We start from the raw sequence: 21,616 nt of genomic DNA, 5'->3' as shown, positions 1-21,616 counted from the left end.
TCAGCAGAATGTGCCATCGGGTAGATCTCAACAATACCATGTTGAAGATTATGATGAGGGTAATGGAGAAGTTCAGCAAAGTGAGTACTAGGACAGCCATAGGCAAAGCGAGGGAGTAGTATCAGTTCCAGTCGATCAGAGTGGACCTTATGTCGCAGTAGCTACATCAGGTGTGATTGAACCGTTTCTGTTGGATACTGGTGCGGCTAAAAGTTCAATTATGCATGCGAAACTCCCTGGCGCATCTTTGTCTGGCTTAACAAACATTTCGGTAGGATTCTCAGGCGCCCCTGTTCACAACCCTGTTTCTGGTCCTGTGTCCATTTCTGTTGGACCATGTCATCTAGAAGCACCCCTTATTCTAACGACTGGTTGTAATGAGAATATGCTTGGTCTAGATCTGTTAAAACGCCTGCATGCGACATTGTACTGCTCTCCTTCAGGAGTACAGCTCACGTTGGGTAAGAGTGATCTCTCCAATGTATTTGTCCATGGATAAGCTCCCACCGGAGCTCCGTTCTCTCGCTGATACTCTTTGGGCAACTGGTCCTAATGATGTAGGTCTTTTGGAAATTCCTCCTTATGTGGTGAGTTTGAAGGCGAATGTTAGATTTCCACGAATCCCACAGTATCGGATTTCAAATGAAGGTGAACGTGCACTTTTACTGATCATACAGGATTTGATACAGAAAGATGTGATAGAAGAAACTAGAGGAAATATATGCAACAGTCCTGTTTTGCCGATTTTGAAACGCACTGATCCTTCCAAACCTCCAGTCTACAGATTTGTGATTGACCTTAGAGAGGTTAATAAAATTGTGGTTCCGCAATTTCCCGTGGTCCCGGATATCACTGCATTACTGACATTGATCCCTGCCTCAGCTACATGGTTTTCAGTGATTGACTTGAAGAATGCCTTCTTCAGCATTCCGATAGCCGAAGAAAGTAGGGATATTTTTGGTTTCTCCTTAGGTGGTCGTAGTTTTAGATTCAAGCGCGCTCCACAAGGCAATTGTGAGAGCCCTTCGATTTACAGCCTAGCATTAAAAAGTCATTTAGATACTTTTGTGCTTCCTCCTGGTGCTGCTCTCATCCAATATGTAGACGATCTCTTAGTGGCTGCTGATGACGAGGAAACTTGCAAAACAGCTACAATTTCTTTGCTGCATCATTTATCAAACTTGCATCACAAGGTGTCACCTTCTAAACTGCAATATTGTTGCCAAGAAGTGACCTATTTAGGTCATCTTTTGTCAAAGGAGGGAAGAAGGTTGACCCCAGAGAGAATTAAAGCAATTTCGCAGATGACGGTACCAAGCACACAGAGAGAAGTGCATGCGTTTTGGGGTATTACGTCATATTGCAGACAATGGATCCCAAATTTTTCCTCTTATGGCAAAACCATTGGTGGCTCTGACCGGAAAAGGTGTTCCGAGTCCTTTGCCATGGTCTGATGAATGTCAGCAGAGTTTCTTCGATTTGCGTGATGCGTTGTGTTCAGCTCCTGTGTTGGGTACTCCCGACTACAGTAAGACACTATATGTCCACGAAAGAGAGGGTTGCGCGTGGAGTGTTTTGACGCAACAATTCGGTGACAAGCAACGACCTTGTGCGTATTTCTCATCAACATTAGATCCGGTATCCAGAGCGTTGCCAAGTTGTTTGAGAGCTACAGCTGCAGTGTCTATTCGACAGTCTGCTGGATTGGTCATGAACAATATGTTAGTAGTCATGGTTCCACATGCCGTGGATACACTCATGAATCGAACAAAAACTCAGCACCTCACCAGTGCTAGACTATCAGGCTATGAGCTGACGCTTTTGGCAAGTCACATTCAGATTAAGAGATGCAGCATATTGAATCCAGCAACACTGTTGCCGACTACTCAGGAGTCGAGTGATTTGGAACCCCATGATTGTTGTTTCAGAACTGAGGAAGAGACAAAAGGACGGATTGATTTAAAAGATACTCCATTACTAGACCCAAATGGTATTTTGTATGTGGACGGATCTTGTTTTAAACTCCAGAATGGTGATGTGACTAGTGCGTACGCAGTTACGACTTTGAGCACGATTGTTGAGACTGCAAGAGTGAGTCAGAATTCTGCCCAAGCTGCAGAATTAATTGCATTGACGAGAGCGTGTGTTTTAGCTGAGGGAAAGAGAGTGAATGTGTTTACTGATAGTCAATATGCTTTCGGTGTAGCACACAGTTTTGGTCGTTTGTGGACAGACAGCGGTTTCTTTACGTCGCATGGGACTAAGATCCAACATGGACAATTAGTCAATGACCTGTTGGAATCTCTGACCTTACCGAAGGAAGTTGCGATTGTGAAATGCAGTGCCCATCGAAAGGTTACGGATGACGTTGGTCGTGGGAATGCGTTCGCAGATGAGGTCGCTAAGGAGACGGCCAAGAATATGATGAGTCGAATGTATGTTGCAATGTCTGCAAGATGGATTGCTGAATCAGGGATGTGCGAGAATACGATTGAAAGTGTAAAGGCAATCCAGAATGAAGCCACTGAAAGTGAGAAGAATGCATGGAAGGAGAAAATGGGTAAATTGGATTCGAATGGATGCTGGATTGATTTGTCAGAGCATCAGCGATGGATGTTGCCCGATACGTACGTACTTGCGGTGGTTACGATGGCTCATGGAATAGCGCACATCAGTACGAAAGGCATCAGTAAGATGTTAGCTCCCGTAAGGAAGAATGATGGAATTGCTAAGTGTGCGGAGAGAGTGGTGAAAAATTGCATGGTATGCCTGATGCATAATCCTGGTATGGGAACCCCAACCCCAGCTGGTCACTTTGCTCCCCCTTCTTGTCCCTTTGAAGTGATTCAGTTAGATTTTATCCACATGGACAGGTGTAACAACCTCAAATATGTCCTAGTGGTAGTCTGTGCATTTTCGAGAAGGATTGAAGCTTATCCATTAAAGTATAACACTGCCCTGTCCACTGCCAAAATCCTCCTCAAAGAGTATTTCCCTAGGTACGGCATGCCACGGATTGCATGGTCGGACAATGGAAGTGAGTTCCTAGGGAAAGTTATGCAAAGTGTGTGTGTGTGTAGGTTTGGGAATTAAGCAAAAATTCCACAGTGCGAATCATCCACAGTCAGCAGGTTTGGTTGAGGGGTACAATGGTACCTTGAAGCTGAAACTTGCTAAAATCCAAGCTTCCACTGGTTTATCTTGGCCAGACGCACTGCCTTTGGCCTTACTGTCTACCAGAGTGACTGTACACTCTCGAGTAGGGCTTAGCCCATATGAGATTGTGTTTGGTCGCCCTGCTAATGTTTGGGGAGTTCCTAGGCCCAAGGAATTCAAACAGATCGAATATCCAATGTTGATTGATTACCTTTTTGACCTGACTGCTAAATTGAGTCTTATTCATCAACAGGTATTTGAATCCTTGCTAAGCCGCCAGAGGGTCCAGGACACGCACTGAAACCCGGGGACTTTGTCCTCGTAAGGAATTTGGTACGAACCCGAAACCTTCAGCCGAGATTTGTTGGTCCTTTTCAAGTGCTCCTGGCCACAAGAACTGCTGTACGCCTAGCCGGCGTATGGGTGCACGCTACCCATACGAAGCGTGTGCCTCTCCCACTCCCCTATGACAGTTGGGTTAGACAGGTGTTTCCGAGACAGAACCTGTTCCTAGGCTTGTCCCTTTCAGCGATGCAGAGTATATATAATGGACAGACCAACTGAAACACAGAACTCTGACACTGCACCAGGAACTGTCTCTTTGAACCCTGAACAGAGCATTGTACAAAGTGAACATTTGCCACCTGTGGATTTGAACATTGCCGCATCTTCAGATCCGTTGTTTCGAGATCAGACACAACCTGAAAAATTCCGTTACAACTTGCGTTCTCATTTTATGAACCAATAACATTGCATAAGTACTTTTCTATTTGAAAATCGATCGATCTTACCATTTTTTTTTCAGTCAGGAAGTTTTGCTCATTCATTTTTTGTTTTGTTTCTCTTAACCTTGCCATCTGGGTTGCCGTAGGGTCGCAACTTGTGCCTAGTTTTAACTTGCAGGGGGCCAGACACAAGGTCGGTTTCTTCTGTTTATTTTGGGAACTCCCAGGGTAGACAGAGGCATTTTTTAACAGGTACAAATCATCCGATTGCGAACGGTTGTAGAAGATGGAGCTTCCTGAACTGCGACGAGTTAACGTTATCAATACTCGCAAGACAAAACTGTACCAAATTCTGCATAGCAAATGTTTCATAATGCAATGTGCTCTGACATTTTTGACTGTTTTAATAACTTTGGTGGGCGGAATTGTTTTCGTTATCCAGTTAATTTTTGCACCTGTTACATCTACAGTACCTCCCAATGTTTCTGTTTCTCCGACTATTGTTTCTCTTCATTCTTTCCACCCTTTTCCTGCACATGAGCAAGCTTGACGCTCTGAGTTTATAAATAACACTTTCATTCAGCTCTTGCACCGACACCAACTGGTAGTAAATACAATGAACTGCCGGGTGTGCGGTCTGATACCGCATACCATGGACAAGGGTATCCCCTATCTGGTTCTGCCCTTTAGTTATAATGGATCATTTTGGGCATTTCAGACCATGTTCGTTTATGCTCTTGAGACCTATCCCCCGCGCACTCCGCGTTCCACTAGGTATAACTCCGCCAATAGAGCATTGGTAAAGGGAATTACTGGCATGGTTAGAGATGTCAATAACACTCCGTTTATTCCCAAGGATGAGTTGCAAGTTTATATGGGTTGGAATGCTACGGAGTATGGCATTAGTTTGGGAGAGAACAAGCGCAAGAGCTCGACTCCGATTTGGGTCGTACCCCACCAAGGTCAAGTCTGTTTGCAAGGGAATGGGAGGAATCCGAGAGCTCGGCTAGGGAAGAGCGACTGTACTGAAACGTACGTTTTTCCATCACAGTCTTCCCCTGCATTCTTAGCTGCTAAGGGTACCTATTTTGTCTGCCAAGACAGACCATATACATGGCTGCCTGCTGACTTTTCAGGCTCATGTTATATTGCCCGACTGTTACCTCCGACATACACTGCTGCACCGGATTATCACAAGACTAGAGTTGTGAGGTGTCTTCGACAAGGAAGATACTGCTGGCCAAGAAGCAGGAGACTTTTTCAAGGGTTTCCTTCCGTTCTGGGGGCCCATGGCCAATAGTAGGAACTTGTGTCAACTAACATGGGTAGTTGAATCCACTGTTGCTGAAACTGCCAGTGCCCTTAGTAACCTGACAGCTGAGCTCCAGGCGGATCACCTCATGACGTTGCAGAACCGTATGGTTCTTGACGTAATACTTGCAGACCGAGGTGGAGTATGTAAGATGATCCAATCGAGTTGCTGTGTTTTTATTCCTAATAATGCTCCAGTGTACGAGGCCATTTCTAAGTTACACAAGATCGCTGACTCTATTCACGTAGATAAAGGTGATTGGTCGCTGATGGGATGGCTTTGGAATCTGATATCTGCATGGGGATGGAAGGTTCTGATGGTCATTGGTGTTGTGTTGGTGTTCCTATTCTCATGCTGTCTCATTGTTCAGTGTGGTACTGCCTTATGTGGCCTCTGTGCTGCAACATGCGTAAGAAGGCCGCCTGTTTTGGGAAAGACGTTACGAGATAGAATGATGCTCCAACACCATATCAGTGATTTGATAATTATAGAGATAGACTCTGACATAGAGTGAGTTATTGCCTATGTAAGGGCAAAAGGACGGTCTGAGGTTCTGTAGCAATCCGAACCTGTGTTTTCGGTATCGTAGTACTGACACGATTTTGGTACCAGTGAACCGTAAATGATCCATTTAGTATGTGGCAGTGTTTTCGCTGTGCTACAAGCACGGATTCACTGAGAAACAGTGCATTCTGTTGAAAACACACGGCATCCATTTTAGATACGGCGTCCATCTTGTTTCTTGCCCTCACATAGTCAATGGCCGAACGTTGACCCCGGCTGAATCACCTTGTTAGGGACACGTAGGCTTTAGTTCAAGAAAGCTGATGCTGCGTGACTTGGCAGAAGCTGCCTCCCTTGCCTGAGGCCAGTCCTGCTATACTGGTTCTCATGTTCGTTGGCCTGATCACGATTAGGAGGCCAAAGACAGTAGCCGTGCCCGTTTTATGACCCACAAGCATTTCTTATCCTGCTTTTCTATCTTCTACACCTGGCTCTGCTCCTTTCCTTCTGGGCTTTTACAATGGGGAGGAAACATTTTTTACGATGAGGCGGATCGATATATGAATAGAAAACTGACATGAAGACTTGATCGAATAATGGAAACTTGCAAATAATTATCGTTTGGTATATGTTTATTGTTTGTTTGGGATACCGGGTTAGGCATGAAAGATATTTTAACAATGTTGCCTAAAGTCATTTTCCATGTATATAAGGAGCGACCCACTTTGTACAATTTGAACAGTCTCCTAGAATCTGCCTTTGTGTGGTTCCTGTGACTTCTGTATCCCTGCAGTAAATAAACCTTGGTCTCTGACGCCACCATCGAGAAGCCCGTGTCTGTTTATTTGTGCACCGAGACAGGAAGGAACTCAGGGGTCTTTGGGTGTTGTTTCCCTGACACCTCTGGACATTAGACAAATAGTCCAGAACCTCATTGTTGGGTCTGTTATTAGCCATGCGGGAGGTGGCATCACATTGGGGCAGGAAATCTCTTTCTAAACTGCAGGACTGGTTGGGGAGCCTGAAACGCTGCAACACCAACGCTGAAATATACGCTGGCCTTATGCCGGCTACGTCACGACCACAAGACATTTGGGGGTCCTACTTTGAGAAGGCCAGACAGTCCTCTGACTCACAGGTGGAGGCAGGGTTGGTTCCTGAAGGGGTGGGTTGAGAGGCGGTTGGTTCCCTTCTTTGTGCCATGGCCTGTCTTTAAGATTCAGTGGGTTTACACATGCAATGTTTCATTGCCATTTATGGGAGTGTCATTAGCCGAGATCCTTATTCTGAGAGGGTTGTTGACGGGCGGGTGGTGAAGGGAGGGAGGGTGGTTTATCCAGATATTGTTTTAGACCATGATGTAAGAACACTATGACGACAATACCCGTGTATGTACCTGGCAGATAAGACCTGATTGATATGCAAGTTTCCCGTTTGTAATGCAATGGGACTCTAACTTAAGAATTTGAAAATAAAGTTCTAAAAAATAAAAATAAAAACTAGTACTGCATTGAGAAATCTGGTGATTCCACCAAACCACTTTCCCTCAGGGGGGAGCTCTCACTTGCTGTTGATATTAAATACGAGCAGTTCTGGATCAGCACACACCTGGCACTGCCCCAATACGCTTAAACATGCACACTAAAGGGAGATTTACTCTAAGGACGGACAAATGAATAAATTGCTTCTTAATTACTTATGTTTCCATATATGGCTGTTTAGGACCTAAATGTTATTATTTATTTTATTTGACGAGTTTTATATAGTGATGGCTAGACCTGGAGGTATCGGAGCGCTTTATATGGAAGTCGAGAAATAAACTTATCACATCAGTTACAGTTAAACTTAATTACATTGGTTACACAGGGAAACAAATATAATAAAAACAGGGAGGGAGGGGAGATGAGCTAGAAGCTGGCAAAAGGGTCAGAGTCATGCCTCCCGGCAATGGAGAAGGTAATATATCAGGGGACCCATCAAAAGTCCAAAGTCACAGAGCCCAGAGGCCATTTGGGGTAAGGGATTTCAAAGCCAACCGGGCCGGACTCTCATGTGCCAGAGTACCTGGACTGTAGAGAGTCCCGAAGGAAGGGGAGAACGGATGCCACATAGTCACCCACCCCGCCGAAAGGGTGTAGGTGTCCCGGAGGGGGTCGAAGAAGAAGCAGGAGTAAGGCTGGCGACACAAGAAGCAGACTGGCAGCATGCGGCTAACTCAGAAACCAGTCGGTCCCACAATACCTCCGGCACAAAATGGAGGAAACACTGATACAACAAAAATCCCAAGAAACAAATTCGAGCAAACCCTGGGAGCTGGATTGGAAGGGGGAGGCAGCCACAGGGCAGTGAGGGAGCAGGACAGGAACATCGCCGGACTTACTTGGCTCGTCAGGGCAAACACGCTGGGACAACAGGGGCCACAGCATCATGGTCTTCACCCGCTGCTTTGTCAGGGAAAAGTGACTCGGGCGCCAAGCATCAGCCCCGGAAGGGGGAGGCAGTCAAGTGGTCCAGAGAGCGGGCAAACAGGTTACCGCCGTACTCACTAGGATCATCTGGGAAAAGACCTTCGGGGAACACAGGGTTAGCAGCGTCGCAGTATTCACAAACTGCTTAGTAGGAAGAAAAGTGATTTGGAGGTACATGCAGCAGCCCCAGAAGTCGAGCATGGGTGCCTATGCAGCAGTCCGGAGGCAGGGTGATGGTCATGAAGGGGGATCCTCAGCCCAGCTCATCAACTGCCATCTGGAGAAATCCACCAGGCATCAGCATCGCTGACATTCGCTCCATCGACCAAAGGTCATCAAAGATTCGTAGGAAGGCGGGGAGGAAGAAGACCAGCAGCGGAGATGCAAGGAGAGCTGTGCCCCCGCTGGGTAGGTGGCAGCCACGGAGAGAAACCGGAGCCAATCGCCTTAACAGCTGTCTGGGCACCTCCACCAGGCATTGGACAGGATTGCTCAGTCTTCAAGGGAGAAAGCATCAATCCTGTTTTTTTCAAGTATCTCAAGCCCACAAGCGGTAGATTAGAGCAACGAGGACCTCGGGTAAGTAAGAAGGTCCCAGGAGGATGGTAAAAATCTGCAGATTTAAGCCAAAAAAGCAATCCCTGGCCGAGAGCTCCAGACCAGTGATCCTCACCTGTCGGCCATCTTAAACAATAAAAAAAATTAAACAAGGACAATTCTTGTTCTATTTACTAGTTTGTAACCTAGGGCGAGGTAATCCTGTCGGACTAAGCATGTTGTAATATAGTCACGGACCACATCGGGAACACATACCACGTTTTTAGAATTTTGATGTGCATGTTTATGACTTAGGTTAGGTTATATTGAAAAATCAATAAAAAAAATTGTTAAAAATTATTATTCAGGCGATCAGCTTAAAAATTTGTTTTTGTAATTAATACAAATAACTGGAACTATCACCCCCACCCCCGACTTCCATTATCAAACAAATCCTAATGTCTATAATTAATTGTTCTAAGTAAACTGTGCCTGGACTTTAGTAAAACTGAAAAAGAAATACGTATTTAGATGTCCCAATTCAACAGCCTTGATTCTTGCTTCCCACCTTTTACCAATTAAAGCAAGTCACCGATTAGTAGTCACAGTGCACTGAGTCGTCGTTTAATCAAACCTTTCTTTTAAAGCTACCTGGTTTGAAAATGTGATATTAGTTGAATACTTAAGAAAATAGGATCTATGCACCCGAAGGCAGCGAAACGCTATACATAAGTACAGAAGATACAAATCTCACATTGTATACTCATGCAGGTTAGTTTATACTGAGAATTTAAGCAATGTAAGTAGATGAAAAATCTAATATTTCAGATAAAAGAGGAGAAAACATATGGGCCGGTTCATAAACTGCATTTTGTAGTTCTACAAATATTTTACAAAATGGTTTCACAAACCTAGATACTGAGCTTCTGCCTCTCCTATCTTCTGTGCGAAGATCTTTGCCTAACTGCACAGGTCATATATATATATATATATATTAGTAAATGCAGAGAAACGTAGGGAAAAGGCTGGATAATGGGGTGTACTTACTATAAAAAGGAAAGGGTTAAGGAGTTGTGATTACCCACACACATCCAGCTATCTATTGCTAGTCCCAAACTGCCATTCTAAAGTTAATACAGCCAAATAGGGACCCAAAACGGTAGTACATTACTCCAACTCAGAGCAGAACAAGTCCAGCAACACAAATGGGCAATGACTGGTACTGCAACACCCTCCAACAGAAACCAACGGAAGTATGGCTTAATTTATTATTATTTTCTGTGGTGTTCGATTTTAAGTTACATTTTATTTATATTTTAACAATTTAAATAATGTAACATAAAATTAGTGTAACATGGCATTTATAAAGTGATGACATTACTTAGAATTTATTCTATATACCACTTTTATTATTGTTTTGTCTTTTCTTTTTACTTCAGGGTAGCATTTTAATTTAAAAAATTGAGAAATAATAATTGAATATTTAAATTATTCACATTTTTTATTAGAAATTAAGTTACTAGAGCTTTACTATTGTTTATGCTTTCGATCTACATTTAAAATAAAATATACAAAATAATTTCTCATTAGTATTTAACATAAATATTTTCCACTTTTTCCAAATTTGATATCCATCTATCTTTCTATTTTTTACTTTCCACCGTAATTTACAGTAGGGAGATCTCCACCCTAGTACCCTGGTCTTAAGTAGGTCTTTAAAGTTCGCACTTGTGGATTTGAGTACTGGCTTTAAAATCAGTGAAGTATTTATTATTGATCTATTCTGTATGGGAAAGGTTCTTCAACAAGAAGTTCTCTTCCCCCTTAATCTACATAGTGAACATGCTAAAAAAACAGCTTTAACATTTCTTTAACAGCATAGTAGTAGGAAGTTGCAGTGGGTGTAGATGCCTTAATGGGGTACACATCCAAGGTCTCATTGTCAAAAAGGGCAAGATACTTGCACCATAAGTCATTCTTATCTTGCCCCTCAAGCTGAGCCACATCAATGTAATGCTCTTTCCGAACTGGAAATCATGGAAGTTTAGGTATTTCATGTTTTTCAGAATCGGAAAATGGCGAATTTCCTCTGATACAGCCTATTAAAAACAAGCTTCCTAGTTTTACTTGGTTGATCTATTGAAAGAAGTGTGTGGCAATTAACCCTTCCCATGCTGATGACGAGCACAGCTCGTCATGGCCCTTGGAAAGCTCGCACGCTGGGCTAATTCCCCTGCTGTGCCGAGCGTTCCATTAAACGGGCGTGGTCGTGACGAGCTGAGCTCGTCATGAGCACACGAGAACCGTGGCTCATGACGAGCTGAGCTCGTCATGAGCACCGGGGCGCTGTGCACGCCCCTCCCCCCAGCACAGCAGGGGAATGGAGCCAGCAGCAAAGGGGTTAAAGGCCTATATGAATTCCAGTGTCTTGAGTGTCTAACCTAGTATCCTTCTGTGAGCCTTGAAAAACAATCTTAGGGTTCTCCCTGTCCATGCAGTGTGCTAAAGCCTCAGAGAGCTAACGATTTAGGCTGCTTGCTTTCCAACATTAGTGAAGGCTACCAAGTGTGCTTAAGTTGTTCGTCATGGAGACACAGGCTTAAAAAATATATATTTATTTACTCTTTTCAAATGGCACATGCACACAGAAATCTCTCAAAAATGATATGGGAACAGAAACAAAATACACATTGTCTGGGGAAAAGTGTAGTTACAAACAAGAGAAGAAACATATCTCAGCAGATAAAAGTCATGAAGGTATAGGTGGTGCATCATATAATACACAAGAGGAGAAACCTACCAAATAAAATGTCAGCAAAGCTAGTAATACAAAAAGCCCCATGCATCGATTAACTAGAACAAGTAAACACAGCAAGTCAAGTAGCAGGACTATGAGCTAGCATCAATGTCCACGGACAGTAGGTTGCTCGAGGAGGGGCCCATATGTATCTTTCGGTTGTGATGTATTGGGTTGCAGCACCACATAGGCCTCACTAGTAGAGTCACAGTAGATCATATCACGCAGCCAGTCTGCATCTTTTGGAGGAAATGTACTGCCCCTGTGCTTTACAATGCAGCGTTTAGCGCTCGTCAGGGCCAAGAACTGTCAGATGCCCGGTAGGATAACCTTGACATAACTTAACTGAGCGCTGTGGAGTCTCCATCATGGAAACTATAAGCGCTGCATCAGACATGTCCAATCAGGAAGTATACAGTCAGTGTGGTCGACTTGACAATTGGGGCAACAGTGGGACCGGGTAGGCTCAATCCTGGCAGATCTCTATGGTGTGGCATAAGTGCAATGCAAGTAGTTGTAGTGTGGCAGTTTGTAGCAATAACTAGGAGAAACGGGTTTTGTTTGATTACAACAGTATTACCATATCGCATCAGGTATAGAGTGACCCACATCTCTCTCCCAAGCAACCCTAAACCTATCCACAGACTTCAGTCTCAGGGCAATGCTTGTGTGGTACAGCCTAGACACTAGTCTTGTGGTGTTAGGGAGAGGTGATAGTAAGGGTTAACGGAGTAAAATCGTCCGGTTTTACTGCGCAGGATAGAAGATTAAATCACACAAAGTACAATACAGCCTTGAGATTAACCCCTTCCCCGCGGATGACAAAGCCAGCTCGTCATGGGCGTTACCTGCGCTGCGCGTATGACGAGCTGGCTTTGTCACGTTACGCGGGATTTTTAAAAATGCCGCGCACAGCGGGAAAAGCCGCCGCGGCGAAGCGGTTAAGAAAAGGCACGTGGGCGTTGCATCGCAGAGATTAGCACCAACCTCTTCATCGCGAGTGGGAGCCATGGGTTTCGCATAAGGGAAAAGGATGGCGAATAGAGCAGTCTCCCACAAAGCTTACAACTTAGCTGTGTCCAATGCCCTACATGCGGTGGAGAGTGTGTGAATAAGGGCAGAACTACGAGGCAGCCCCGCTGTAAGGAGGTATTGCAAGGGAGCATCTCCTGCCTAGTTTCCACTCCACAGAAGATATGGAGGGTGAACATCCACATGGTACCAATAACTTGCAAACTAGCATTGTGCAACCAAAAAATAAGACTCGAAATCTGACCCCACGAATCTACTCTGTGATAAGACAAGGTCAATACCTTCCATTTGATCCAGAGGTAAAGGCTCCTAAGCTTGTGTTCATGGGAAAAAAAAGGCTTCAATTGAATAGGAATGATGGTAAACAAATAGAGCAATTAGGCAACACTATTATCTTAGTGATAGAAATGCAGCCAGCCATGGATAATGCAGTGTAATCCAATTCTCCACTTGCTTAGCAAGTTTATCAATAGCCGAGACAGTTTAGGTAGACATCAGTTTGTCTCTATCTGTGAAATGTCAGTGTAGTCAGTGCTCCATGTGAGAGAGGATTCCAACAATCAAAAGCTTAGTTGGTCTGTGAGGGGGGGAGGGGGGAGCTTAGACTTGGCCCAATTGATATAGGAGGCCAAAAAAGCTGTTTAAGCGGATTATTTTCTGCACTAGTTGGGATAAATTTGTCAGGTTGCAGTACGAAGGCTAATATGTCGGCAGCATTCAGATTTTGAAATTTATATAGCGCTCGAATGTCGAGGGGCGTCTAGGCGCTGCAACGGAAGAGTTTTAGAAATGAGCAGTAGGAGGTAGGATTTAGTATGAGAAAAGCCAAGTTTTCTGTGCTTTTCTGAAAGAGTAATGTTGGGCAGTTTTTTATGGCTAGAGGGAGCACGTTCCACATGGTGTTCGGGAGAAAGCTGCTTCCTCCCCAGCGAACTTTCCCGAATTTGGGTGTCTGGAGAAGTTTGCTCTGAGCTGAACGAAGCATTCTGCAAGGATGGTACTATGAGAAATGCGGTTTCAGGTACGCAGGTCCTATTCCCTGTACAGCTTTATTTGCTAGACACAAGGCTTTCAATTCTGTCCTCTTTTTCACAGGGAGCCAGTGTAGTTTTTTAAGCCTTGGCACACAGACTGGAACTTAAGAATATTCAGTAACATCCGAGCAGCGGCGTTTTGAACCCGCTACAGTTTAAGCATGTGCTGTTTCTGAAGGCCAAAATAAAGGTAATTTCCCTAGTTCAGTCTGGCAATTGCTAAGGTTGTTACCAATGTTTTTAATGCATCTGGGGGGATTAATGGTCTCACTTTCCGGATCAATTTTAGTGTTAAGTGAACCTGAGCGGCGACTTCGCTAGATTGAGGTTGAAATGCAAGTCTGTCATCAAAGAAGATGCCCAGATTTTTGACCTTATGCACTGGAATAGGAAGGGTTCCCACGTTCAGCGGCGACCAGTTCTGAGACCAAAAGGAGGTGTTGGTTCCCAACAGGAGAAACTCTGTTTTACTTCCATTAAGCTTTAGGGAGTTTGTGCTCATCCAATGGTCTACGTGGGTCATACATGGATTAAAGCGATCTGCCGTTTCCTCCCGATTGCTGGAGATGGATACTACAATCTGGGTATCGTCTGCGTAGGACACCAGTGAGAAGCCAAACTGCCTGATAACATCAGCTAAGGAAGTGACATATAGATTGAACAGAGTATGGCTCAGTGAGGAGCCCTACGCCACCCCACATGGAAGTATAAACTGTTCTGAACGGGAATTTCTAATCTGAACAAGTTGCAATCTGTGGTTTGAGTTAGATTTGATCTGACTTAGCTCAGAGTTATTAACTCCCAACTTTTGGAGCCTTTTGATGAGAATGTCATGGTTCACGTTGTCAACGACCGCCGAAAGATCCAATAGGATCAAGGCAGCCTTTGCACCAGAATCAAGCATGGAGCGTAGCTCCTCTGCTTCCATGACCAAGGCAGTCTCTGTGCCGTGCCCTTGCCGGAAACCGTATTGTGAGGAATCCAGCAGATCTTCCGAGGACACAAAGGCTGGGAGTTTATGATCTTCTCCAAGACCTTAGCTGGAACAGGGATCCTCGCTATGGGTCTATAATTGTTGTGGTCACTGGGATCCAGATTGGTTTTTTTTTTTTTTTAATAGGAGGGAAGATAGAAAACCTTTTGCCAAGCATCTGGGAAAAAGCGAGACCTGAGAATTTAGAGCGATCAATAATTGGCCGGACCATTATCCCGCAGTGAAGGAGTTTCTCCTGCAGACGCCGGACAAGCAGGCCGATAGCTAGAATAAGGAGTAATGGGGAAAGTGGGCAGCACTGGAGAGTACCGCTAGTCACAGGGAAGAGGCACGAAATAATATCAGTGGCGCATGTACACACCCAGGCTCTGCATAAAGCAGTATAATAAGAGTCAGAAACCCACGCGGTATCCAAAGTTTGAGCAGGGCTGCGCTCAGGAATGTCCATTCAGAGTTAAACGCTTTCTCAGCATCATGAAGCGCGACTACCACAAGGAGGACAGGAGATATTCTATTTAGTATAGCGAAGATGATGCAGAGCAGAACAAAGCCAGACTGCGCTGGGGATATTATGTGCTCCATAAGAAGAGACAAGTAGATAGCAACAACCGTAGCAAATATTTTAGGACTGTATGAGAAACGCAGGCTGGGAGTCCTACCCAGCTTCAGGAGTAGTGAGATCACTGCCTCCTGTGCTTCTGTGTTGACCGCTAGCAAGTAAAGTGCAAGTAAATGTTTATAAGGTTCGTAAAAGTTACCAGTAAGGCCATTAAGTCGAGGGGCCTTAGTGCCATTGAGAGTATCAATAGCCAGTACCATTTCCACAGAGGATATAGGGCACTCAAAAACTGCTACTCCCCATCGGTAAGCCCATTCTAGGAGGTAGTTCGTTGGGGCCGGGGTAGACTCCGTGGTACGGGACATGAATAAGTACCTAAACTAGTAAATAAGCACTTGCTTTGGCGAGTATAGGTTCGCCGCCTGAGCCCAGGAGCTCTGTTGTGTACCCACTCTGTTGATTGAGGCGTGGCAGTCGAGCTAACGTTTGGCTGGGTTGTTCACCTTCGTCACAGGAAAAAGCCCGGGCATTCTTTCTTTTCAAAGATAAGCAACATCTTGGTCTGCCAATTTTCCGAAATTCCTCCATAAACAGGGAACAGCGATGCAGGTGGTAGTCATGGCTCAACCTCACCGCAGTCAAGTCAACCCAGCCTCAAGATGACCCAGTTGGGAGAGAATGTCTTACAACACTCCGGTGTGGTTGCCTAAACGAAGTCCACGTATGAAGGTCATAAAGGCATTCCAGACTGTTGCATGGGCAGAAATGTCATTATGGATTGCACAATTTTCTACAATTGCGTCATGCAGCTCAACTCAAAACACAGTCCTGCAAAGCCTCAGTGGGGAACCTCTAGGGGACCTTGGGCTGCCAACGCTGGATATCTCCAAGATCATTCTAACCGGGGTGTGACTGGACACTGTACGTGGTAGATGGGCAACTTAGGCCACCCATAAGGCAACAGACTGGGATGGGAATGACTAGTCTTCATGGGACCAGGTGTCATGTGGGACAGAATAGAATGTGTAATCTAATGCAGCAGTAAGTCTCATTCACCAGCCATTGGCTGTCAATGAGCTTGCGGAAACATGCAATGCACGCAGTTTGCTGCCTTGACAGGTGCCAGTAGCATCCAGGCAGGGGTTGATGACCATATTTAGATTGCGCCCCCCCCCCCCCACACACACACACACAAAAGATTACTAAATTGACATCCATGCAGTGCAGAGATTTTGTGAAAATAATTTATACATTAACCAGGATATTTCTGGAGCCACAGACTTCTGGTTTTGGCTTGGATTCTACTTTTGACTGGCTCATGAAGTCCATCTTCCTTTAAAATGGCATCTGCTTTCAAATCTTCAGTATCAGAAGTGGATTTGTAGATGTCCTTTTAATCTGTGACCCGTGTCAAGTCTTGCGTGGGTACTGTAGTTTTATTCAGAGTACTAGAAGCCTTTTATGTTTGCGTACCATGGGATAATCGCAATCTCTCATCACTAATGTTAAGTCTCCCTCAACATCTGTATTAAGCATAACATGCGGTTAGGAGCTCACAAATATCCAAATACATTCCAAGTACAACAAACGTACAACTTTGGCACAGCACTAAAATGCTGGTAATATGCTAGAGTATTAACTTTCTGTTCAATGTAGAAATCTTCAGACAGAGATGTGGAACAGAAACAGGACTTTTTTCCTGAGCTGAGGTATGACCCAGCGCCACCCTCTAGTGCAAATGTCTACTCGTAGTCATAAGCCGATGGGAAAACGCGTAAAGTCACGTTTTTTAGACAGTAGGAGGTGTTTTGTTAATGTTTACAAAGCAGTAGCATAAGGTGGGAGAAGTGGCAGGAGGGGTGAGAGCAGGAAATAAAGAGAAAAAAAAAATAGTCCCTCAAATGTGCCTAACTATATGGTAGTTGATCCTTGCTGCTGTGGGAGGAAACCAAAGAGAAAAGGAGGGACAAGAGGAAGGATTGGCCACTAGCAGGCAAGTATTTTTAAAGGACACTGAAACAGACAAATGAAAGCAGTGGGTGGGCTCTAAACCCACATATAAGTATATACTAAAATATATACAAGAGGTCTCGAAAGCTCGACCTAAAAATGGCATTTAGGGTGATGGCATTCAGGAAAAAAGGGTAAACCATAATGTCACATATAAATCTAGACAAAGAAGCACTATTTAATTAGGATCATATATAATTATTTGAACGTGGTCATCGTAGGAACCATGAGAAATGTAAAGACATTAACAACAGGGAAAAGAAGCTACATCACAACATGTAAGCAGGGGAGTGAATATGTACAGGAATAGTGACCGATAATCACTGCCAATAGCCCACAAACATTTTATTTAGGAATGGCCACCCATATGCTTGAAAAAGTATGCACTGGGTCTTGTACATTGGTTAGAGGCTATATTGATCAGATCAATCATGCATATCAGGATATTCAGTATTCTGCAGTGCCTGAAGATGCATACCTTAGCCACTGCAAGAGATGCGCCGATACACCTGCGACCGTTACAGGTTGGACACTATCAAAATCAGAAAAATTATTAAAAATAACTAGTTTCACCTTAGGCTGGAGGTATATACAGTGGATTCAACAACTGGGTGCCATACAGCTGTCGAGCAAGCAGTAAGATTGGGGATGGACAAGAGCCCCTGTAGAAGGTCATAGTTCATTACCTTATATTTCAAGCACCACCAGTCTGGGCTCAGACCAGTCATTCGTACTTCAAGAGGGGGTCCAATTCCTATGTGACTGTTTCAGAACAACTGAATCCTAGCCTAACCTTTGAGGCCAGTCTTGTTTCAGCAGGGGGGCGGACTAATCTTCCTCATTCTATTTCGGGAATAGATGGGCTTGCCTGCTTAGTTCCGAACTTAACACATTCTGAATGAAAAACAGTTTGGAGATTAATGTAACACACACGCGAGACTTGGCACTACCAATCTGTCCTTATGTAGATGGAGGACAGTATCAGATTTTCAAATTCAAATCTGTGTAATTAATAAAATAAAAACAAAAAAACCCACAAAATTCATTCATTCTACAAAATAAAAAATTGTGCAAATGAGCATTTCTCCACTTGGAGCAATTAAAACTGGGGCACAGTTAGAAAAGCATAATATTAGTATTTACATGATTTTGCATAAGAGTTTGACACAAAATAATTCCATGTCAGGACCAAAGGCTGGGATTGTGCTCATCCTTTCTTCCCTCTTTATTATACAGCAGCTTAAATATTCCAAAGAAAAAAAACTTCCTTTCCAATGAACCCTTGGGAAGGACCACGACAACAACCACCAATCAGAATGTCCTCATCCAAATAGAGTCCATTAACAGTCTCTATGCTCACCCTTTCTTCGCTGCTCCTGCAGCCGTTAAGGAAGTGCTCCTTCTTGTGCTATTAAAGCAAGTTGTGCTAGAAAAACGGTATCACGCTGTGCGTCTTGCATTTAATTGCCCAACTGTGCTTTTATTTTCAGGCGCCCACAGGGTAGGATGACCAGGCGATACGGATTTGCCCGGACGGTCCCGGTTTTTCACCACCTGTCCCGGCAGATTTCAGGGAATGTAGCTCCTGTCCCGGTTTTTAGACTGAGTCGTCTGAAACCGGTAGGAGGTGTTTTTTTAATGCTTACAAAGCAGGGAAAATTATCAGTCGTTTCAAGAAAACAATTTACTTATCAAGCAAGATAATGGGTTTAAAAAAATGCTTTTTATGTACGTTCCAACTGCCTAATCTGTAATTTTCTGTTGAAGAGCGCTGTCATTTTTGAAGTAAAATTGTAGTCCTTCTATTTCCTTGAAATGTCCCGGTTTTTGGCTTTTCTGGTCACCCTACCACAGGGTCATTGATCCTATGCAACGCGTTGTAAACTCCTGGGCCGCGTGAGTGCTGCTTGGCGGTGAGGCCCACAGAGGGCGCCTGTCCACCATAGAGTTGCAGCCTGCCCAGCGTGTTCAGCTTCCTCACAGCGGGAGAGCAGATACCTGCGCTGAGTAGCATTGGCTGCTCTATGTGCCCCAAAGGCTGCCTGGAGTGTAATGCCCGCTCAGACGGGTCTGTATTGTTTAAAGTGTTTTTCATTCACAGACCAGTGAACAAGGCAGTGACCATGATGCCCACATAGTGGGTCTGTATCAGTTAGGTACTCCCCCCCTAGGGGGCACCGCTGGGCAGGCCCAGGCTGCAACCCTTATATTAAGGGTGTGAAGGCCCACTGACTTTTTGATTCAGTCCAAGACTCTTTGAACTGGCTAGATGTTCTAGCGCGATTTAAAACTGCGATGCCAGCATCCTATAGTACAACTTTCCTTCCCCTGGATAAAGAGTTTAGTGAGCCAGTGGACACCTCCATCCAGCACACTCCTTTCTAGGCCTTGGAGCGCAAAGTTGAAGAATTGGTGCAGCTGCGTCACCTGCACACAGGCCCCTCAGGGGATCCAACTCCTTGGAGCTTAAAAGGCCCTACGAGGTAGTGGTCAATAAGGATCAATTTGAAGGCCTTAAAAAGGCTTCCCTTCCTTCACAGCCTTCTGACAAGGACTCTTTTGCATTAACTACAGATGATGCAGACCCTTTTGCAGATGAAGTTTCACTGCAGGATCAAACGTTGAACTGGGGCCATCTAGACCATGGCGTCCTACCTTGGAGGAGACCCTCCAGCCTCAATCGAGTCCTGGATACCAGGCGGCTGGCATTGCGTCAGACATGTTAAAACCTGCTGATTACTCCACTCCAGGTCCTCTATGCAGTCCCTAGTAACAAGGTTGCGTCCTACGTGATGTAGCATCGCAGGAAGCATCTGGAGAAGGCTGTCAGAGCTTGCTTGCAGGCAGAATGTTCCAGGCCATAACTTAAGTGACATTACTCCTTCAAAGCAAAAGTACTAGCTATCGTGCAGGAATTTTCAGTCACTTGTTTCTGTCCATCATCTGTCAACTTTAAGTTTAGGGCCTCAATACAACCACATAAACATTACTCATTAATGAGCATATTTCACATAGTACGTTTACGTTTTGCATACATGTGTTACGTTCACTAACCTGCAAAGAGGGTTTTTCCAGTCAGCATTTCTGCATATATACATCCTGCAGCCCACATGTCAATGGCTTTTGTATAGTTGTTGGGTGAAAGCAGGAGGCGTGGTGATCTGTACCATTTGGTTACCAATCCTTCAGAAAGATGACCCTAAGCATTAAGAAAATACTGGTCAAACTTTTTTTGGATCATAATTTTCTATCAAGGTTTGCATTTACGACATAAAAAATTTACTTACTTACAAAACAGCACTCCAGTGTAGATATGAAGAACACAGTGGCTTGGCCTTAAAGGTCTCAATTGCACTTGGGGGAGAGAGCTCTTTGCCACTAGGGATTGCAGATTATCACAGTCTGACATAACAGTGCCCAACTTAACTCATTGCTCATCTTTTAACAAACTAATTTTTTTTCGCACTGGGCTAGATACTAGTGTATACGTCTGCCAGCTCCAAGTACTAAACAGAATAATATATTTAAAACAAGCACTGGCAATGCCAATAGGCTCAGCTTTATAGGAATGGTGTATGCTAAGTGAAGCATTACAAGACAATAACATGGTAATAGGTAAGTATCTGTGTGGAAGCAAAGAACTGGTGTGCCGCTGCCAGATAAAAGCAACTGAGTTATCTATTTAGTTAAGACACTTTAATAGCATTTCAATGTCTTGTGTGTGCCACTAAAAGTTCAAGCTTAGGCAGCTGGATGAAATAAAGTGATCACAGGCGCGTGGAGGGCAAGCACCTTTTTTTGGATACACACAACTTCCGCCCAGTCAAAACATGTACGCCTGGCTCCCAACATGTGGACGGTGCCAAATTCCCCCCGTCCCAGTGATGCTCACCTAACTGTGACCACAGCTGGGCTGTCAAGCTAGACCCTAATGACCGTAAATAAAAGGGCTTTAGCCCAGCCTTATCAGCCAATCTGCAGTTAATACCATTCAAACGTTGGGTCGGCCCTTTTAAAGCATGTTTTTTTTTGGTAATGTCATTTTCCTTTTGCATCATCCCACAGGTTAGTCGTTTTGTAATTGGAGTGCAAGTAATGACAAGTAACAGTAATTGTCAATTACATGTGTTTCCACACGAAAACAACTAAGTCAAAAAAGTTTGTTTCTCTTTCAGACTCTCCAAACCTCACCATGAGCGGCATTTCATGCTGCTCTTTTCCAGTCACTTCCAAAACATCAAACATCCCTTTCACTGGTGCTTCGTCTGTGTCAGCACTACACTACGGTCTGCTCTCTCCCCTGCATATTGGCCATAGTGAAAGTCTGTGCTGCATGGCATCGTCTGCGGTTGCACTGCGACATAACCAATAGGTCATGCTTCAAGTGAAATTCTTTTTTAATGTTTGCATTGTTGTGTTGATGGCTGAGTGAAAAAAAGAATGATGGATGGATGAGTGTATATCTGGAAGAGTGAGAGTATGGATAAA

The 21,616-nt window shown here is 44.3% G+C and overlaps 1 protein-coding gene across 2 annotated transcripts in view; it reads right to left on the bottom strand.

The window, feature by feature from the left end:
• Window positions 1–21,616, bottom strand: part of MAPK6 (mitogen-activated protein kinase 6) — a 117,385-nt gene that overhangs the window by 62,251 nt on the left and 33,518 nt on the right. For both annotated transcript variants that reach the window (XM_086958301.1, XM_086958302.1), the window contains exon 3: window positions 20,183–20,327. In XM_086958301.1, the coding sequence (XP_086814427.1) occupies window positions 20,183–20,327 (145 nt within the window). The remainder of the gene's footprint in view (window positions 1–20,182; window positions 20,328–21,616) is intronic.

Source organism: Lissotriton vulgaris, chromosome 2_1, assembly GCF_964263255.1.
Source record: "Lissotriton vulgaris chromosome 2_1, aLisVul1.2, whole genome shotgun sequence".
Taxonomy (NCBI): Eukaryota; Metazoa; Chordata; class Amphibia; order Caudata; family Salamandridae; genus Lissotriton; species Lissotriton vulgaris.
The sequence above is the reverse complement of the archived record's forward strand: the minus strand, read 5'-3'. Positions and strand labels throughout refer to the sequence as shown.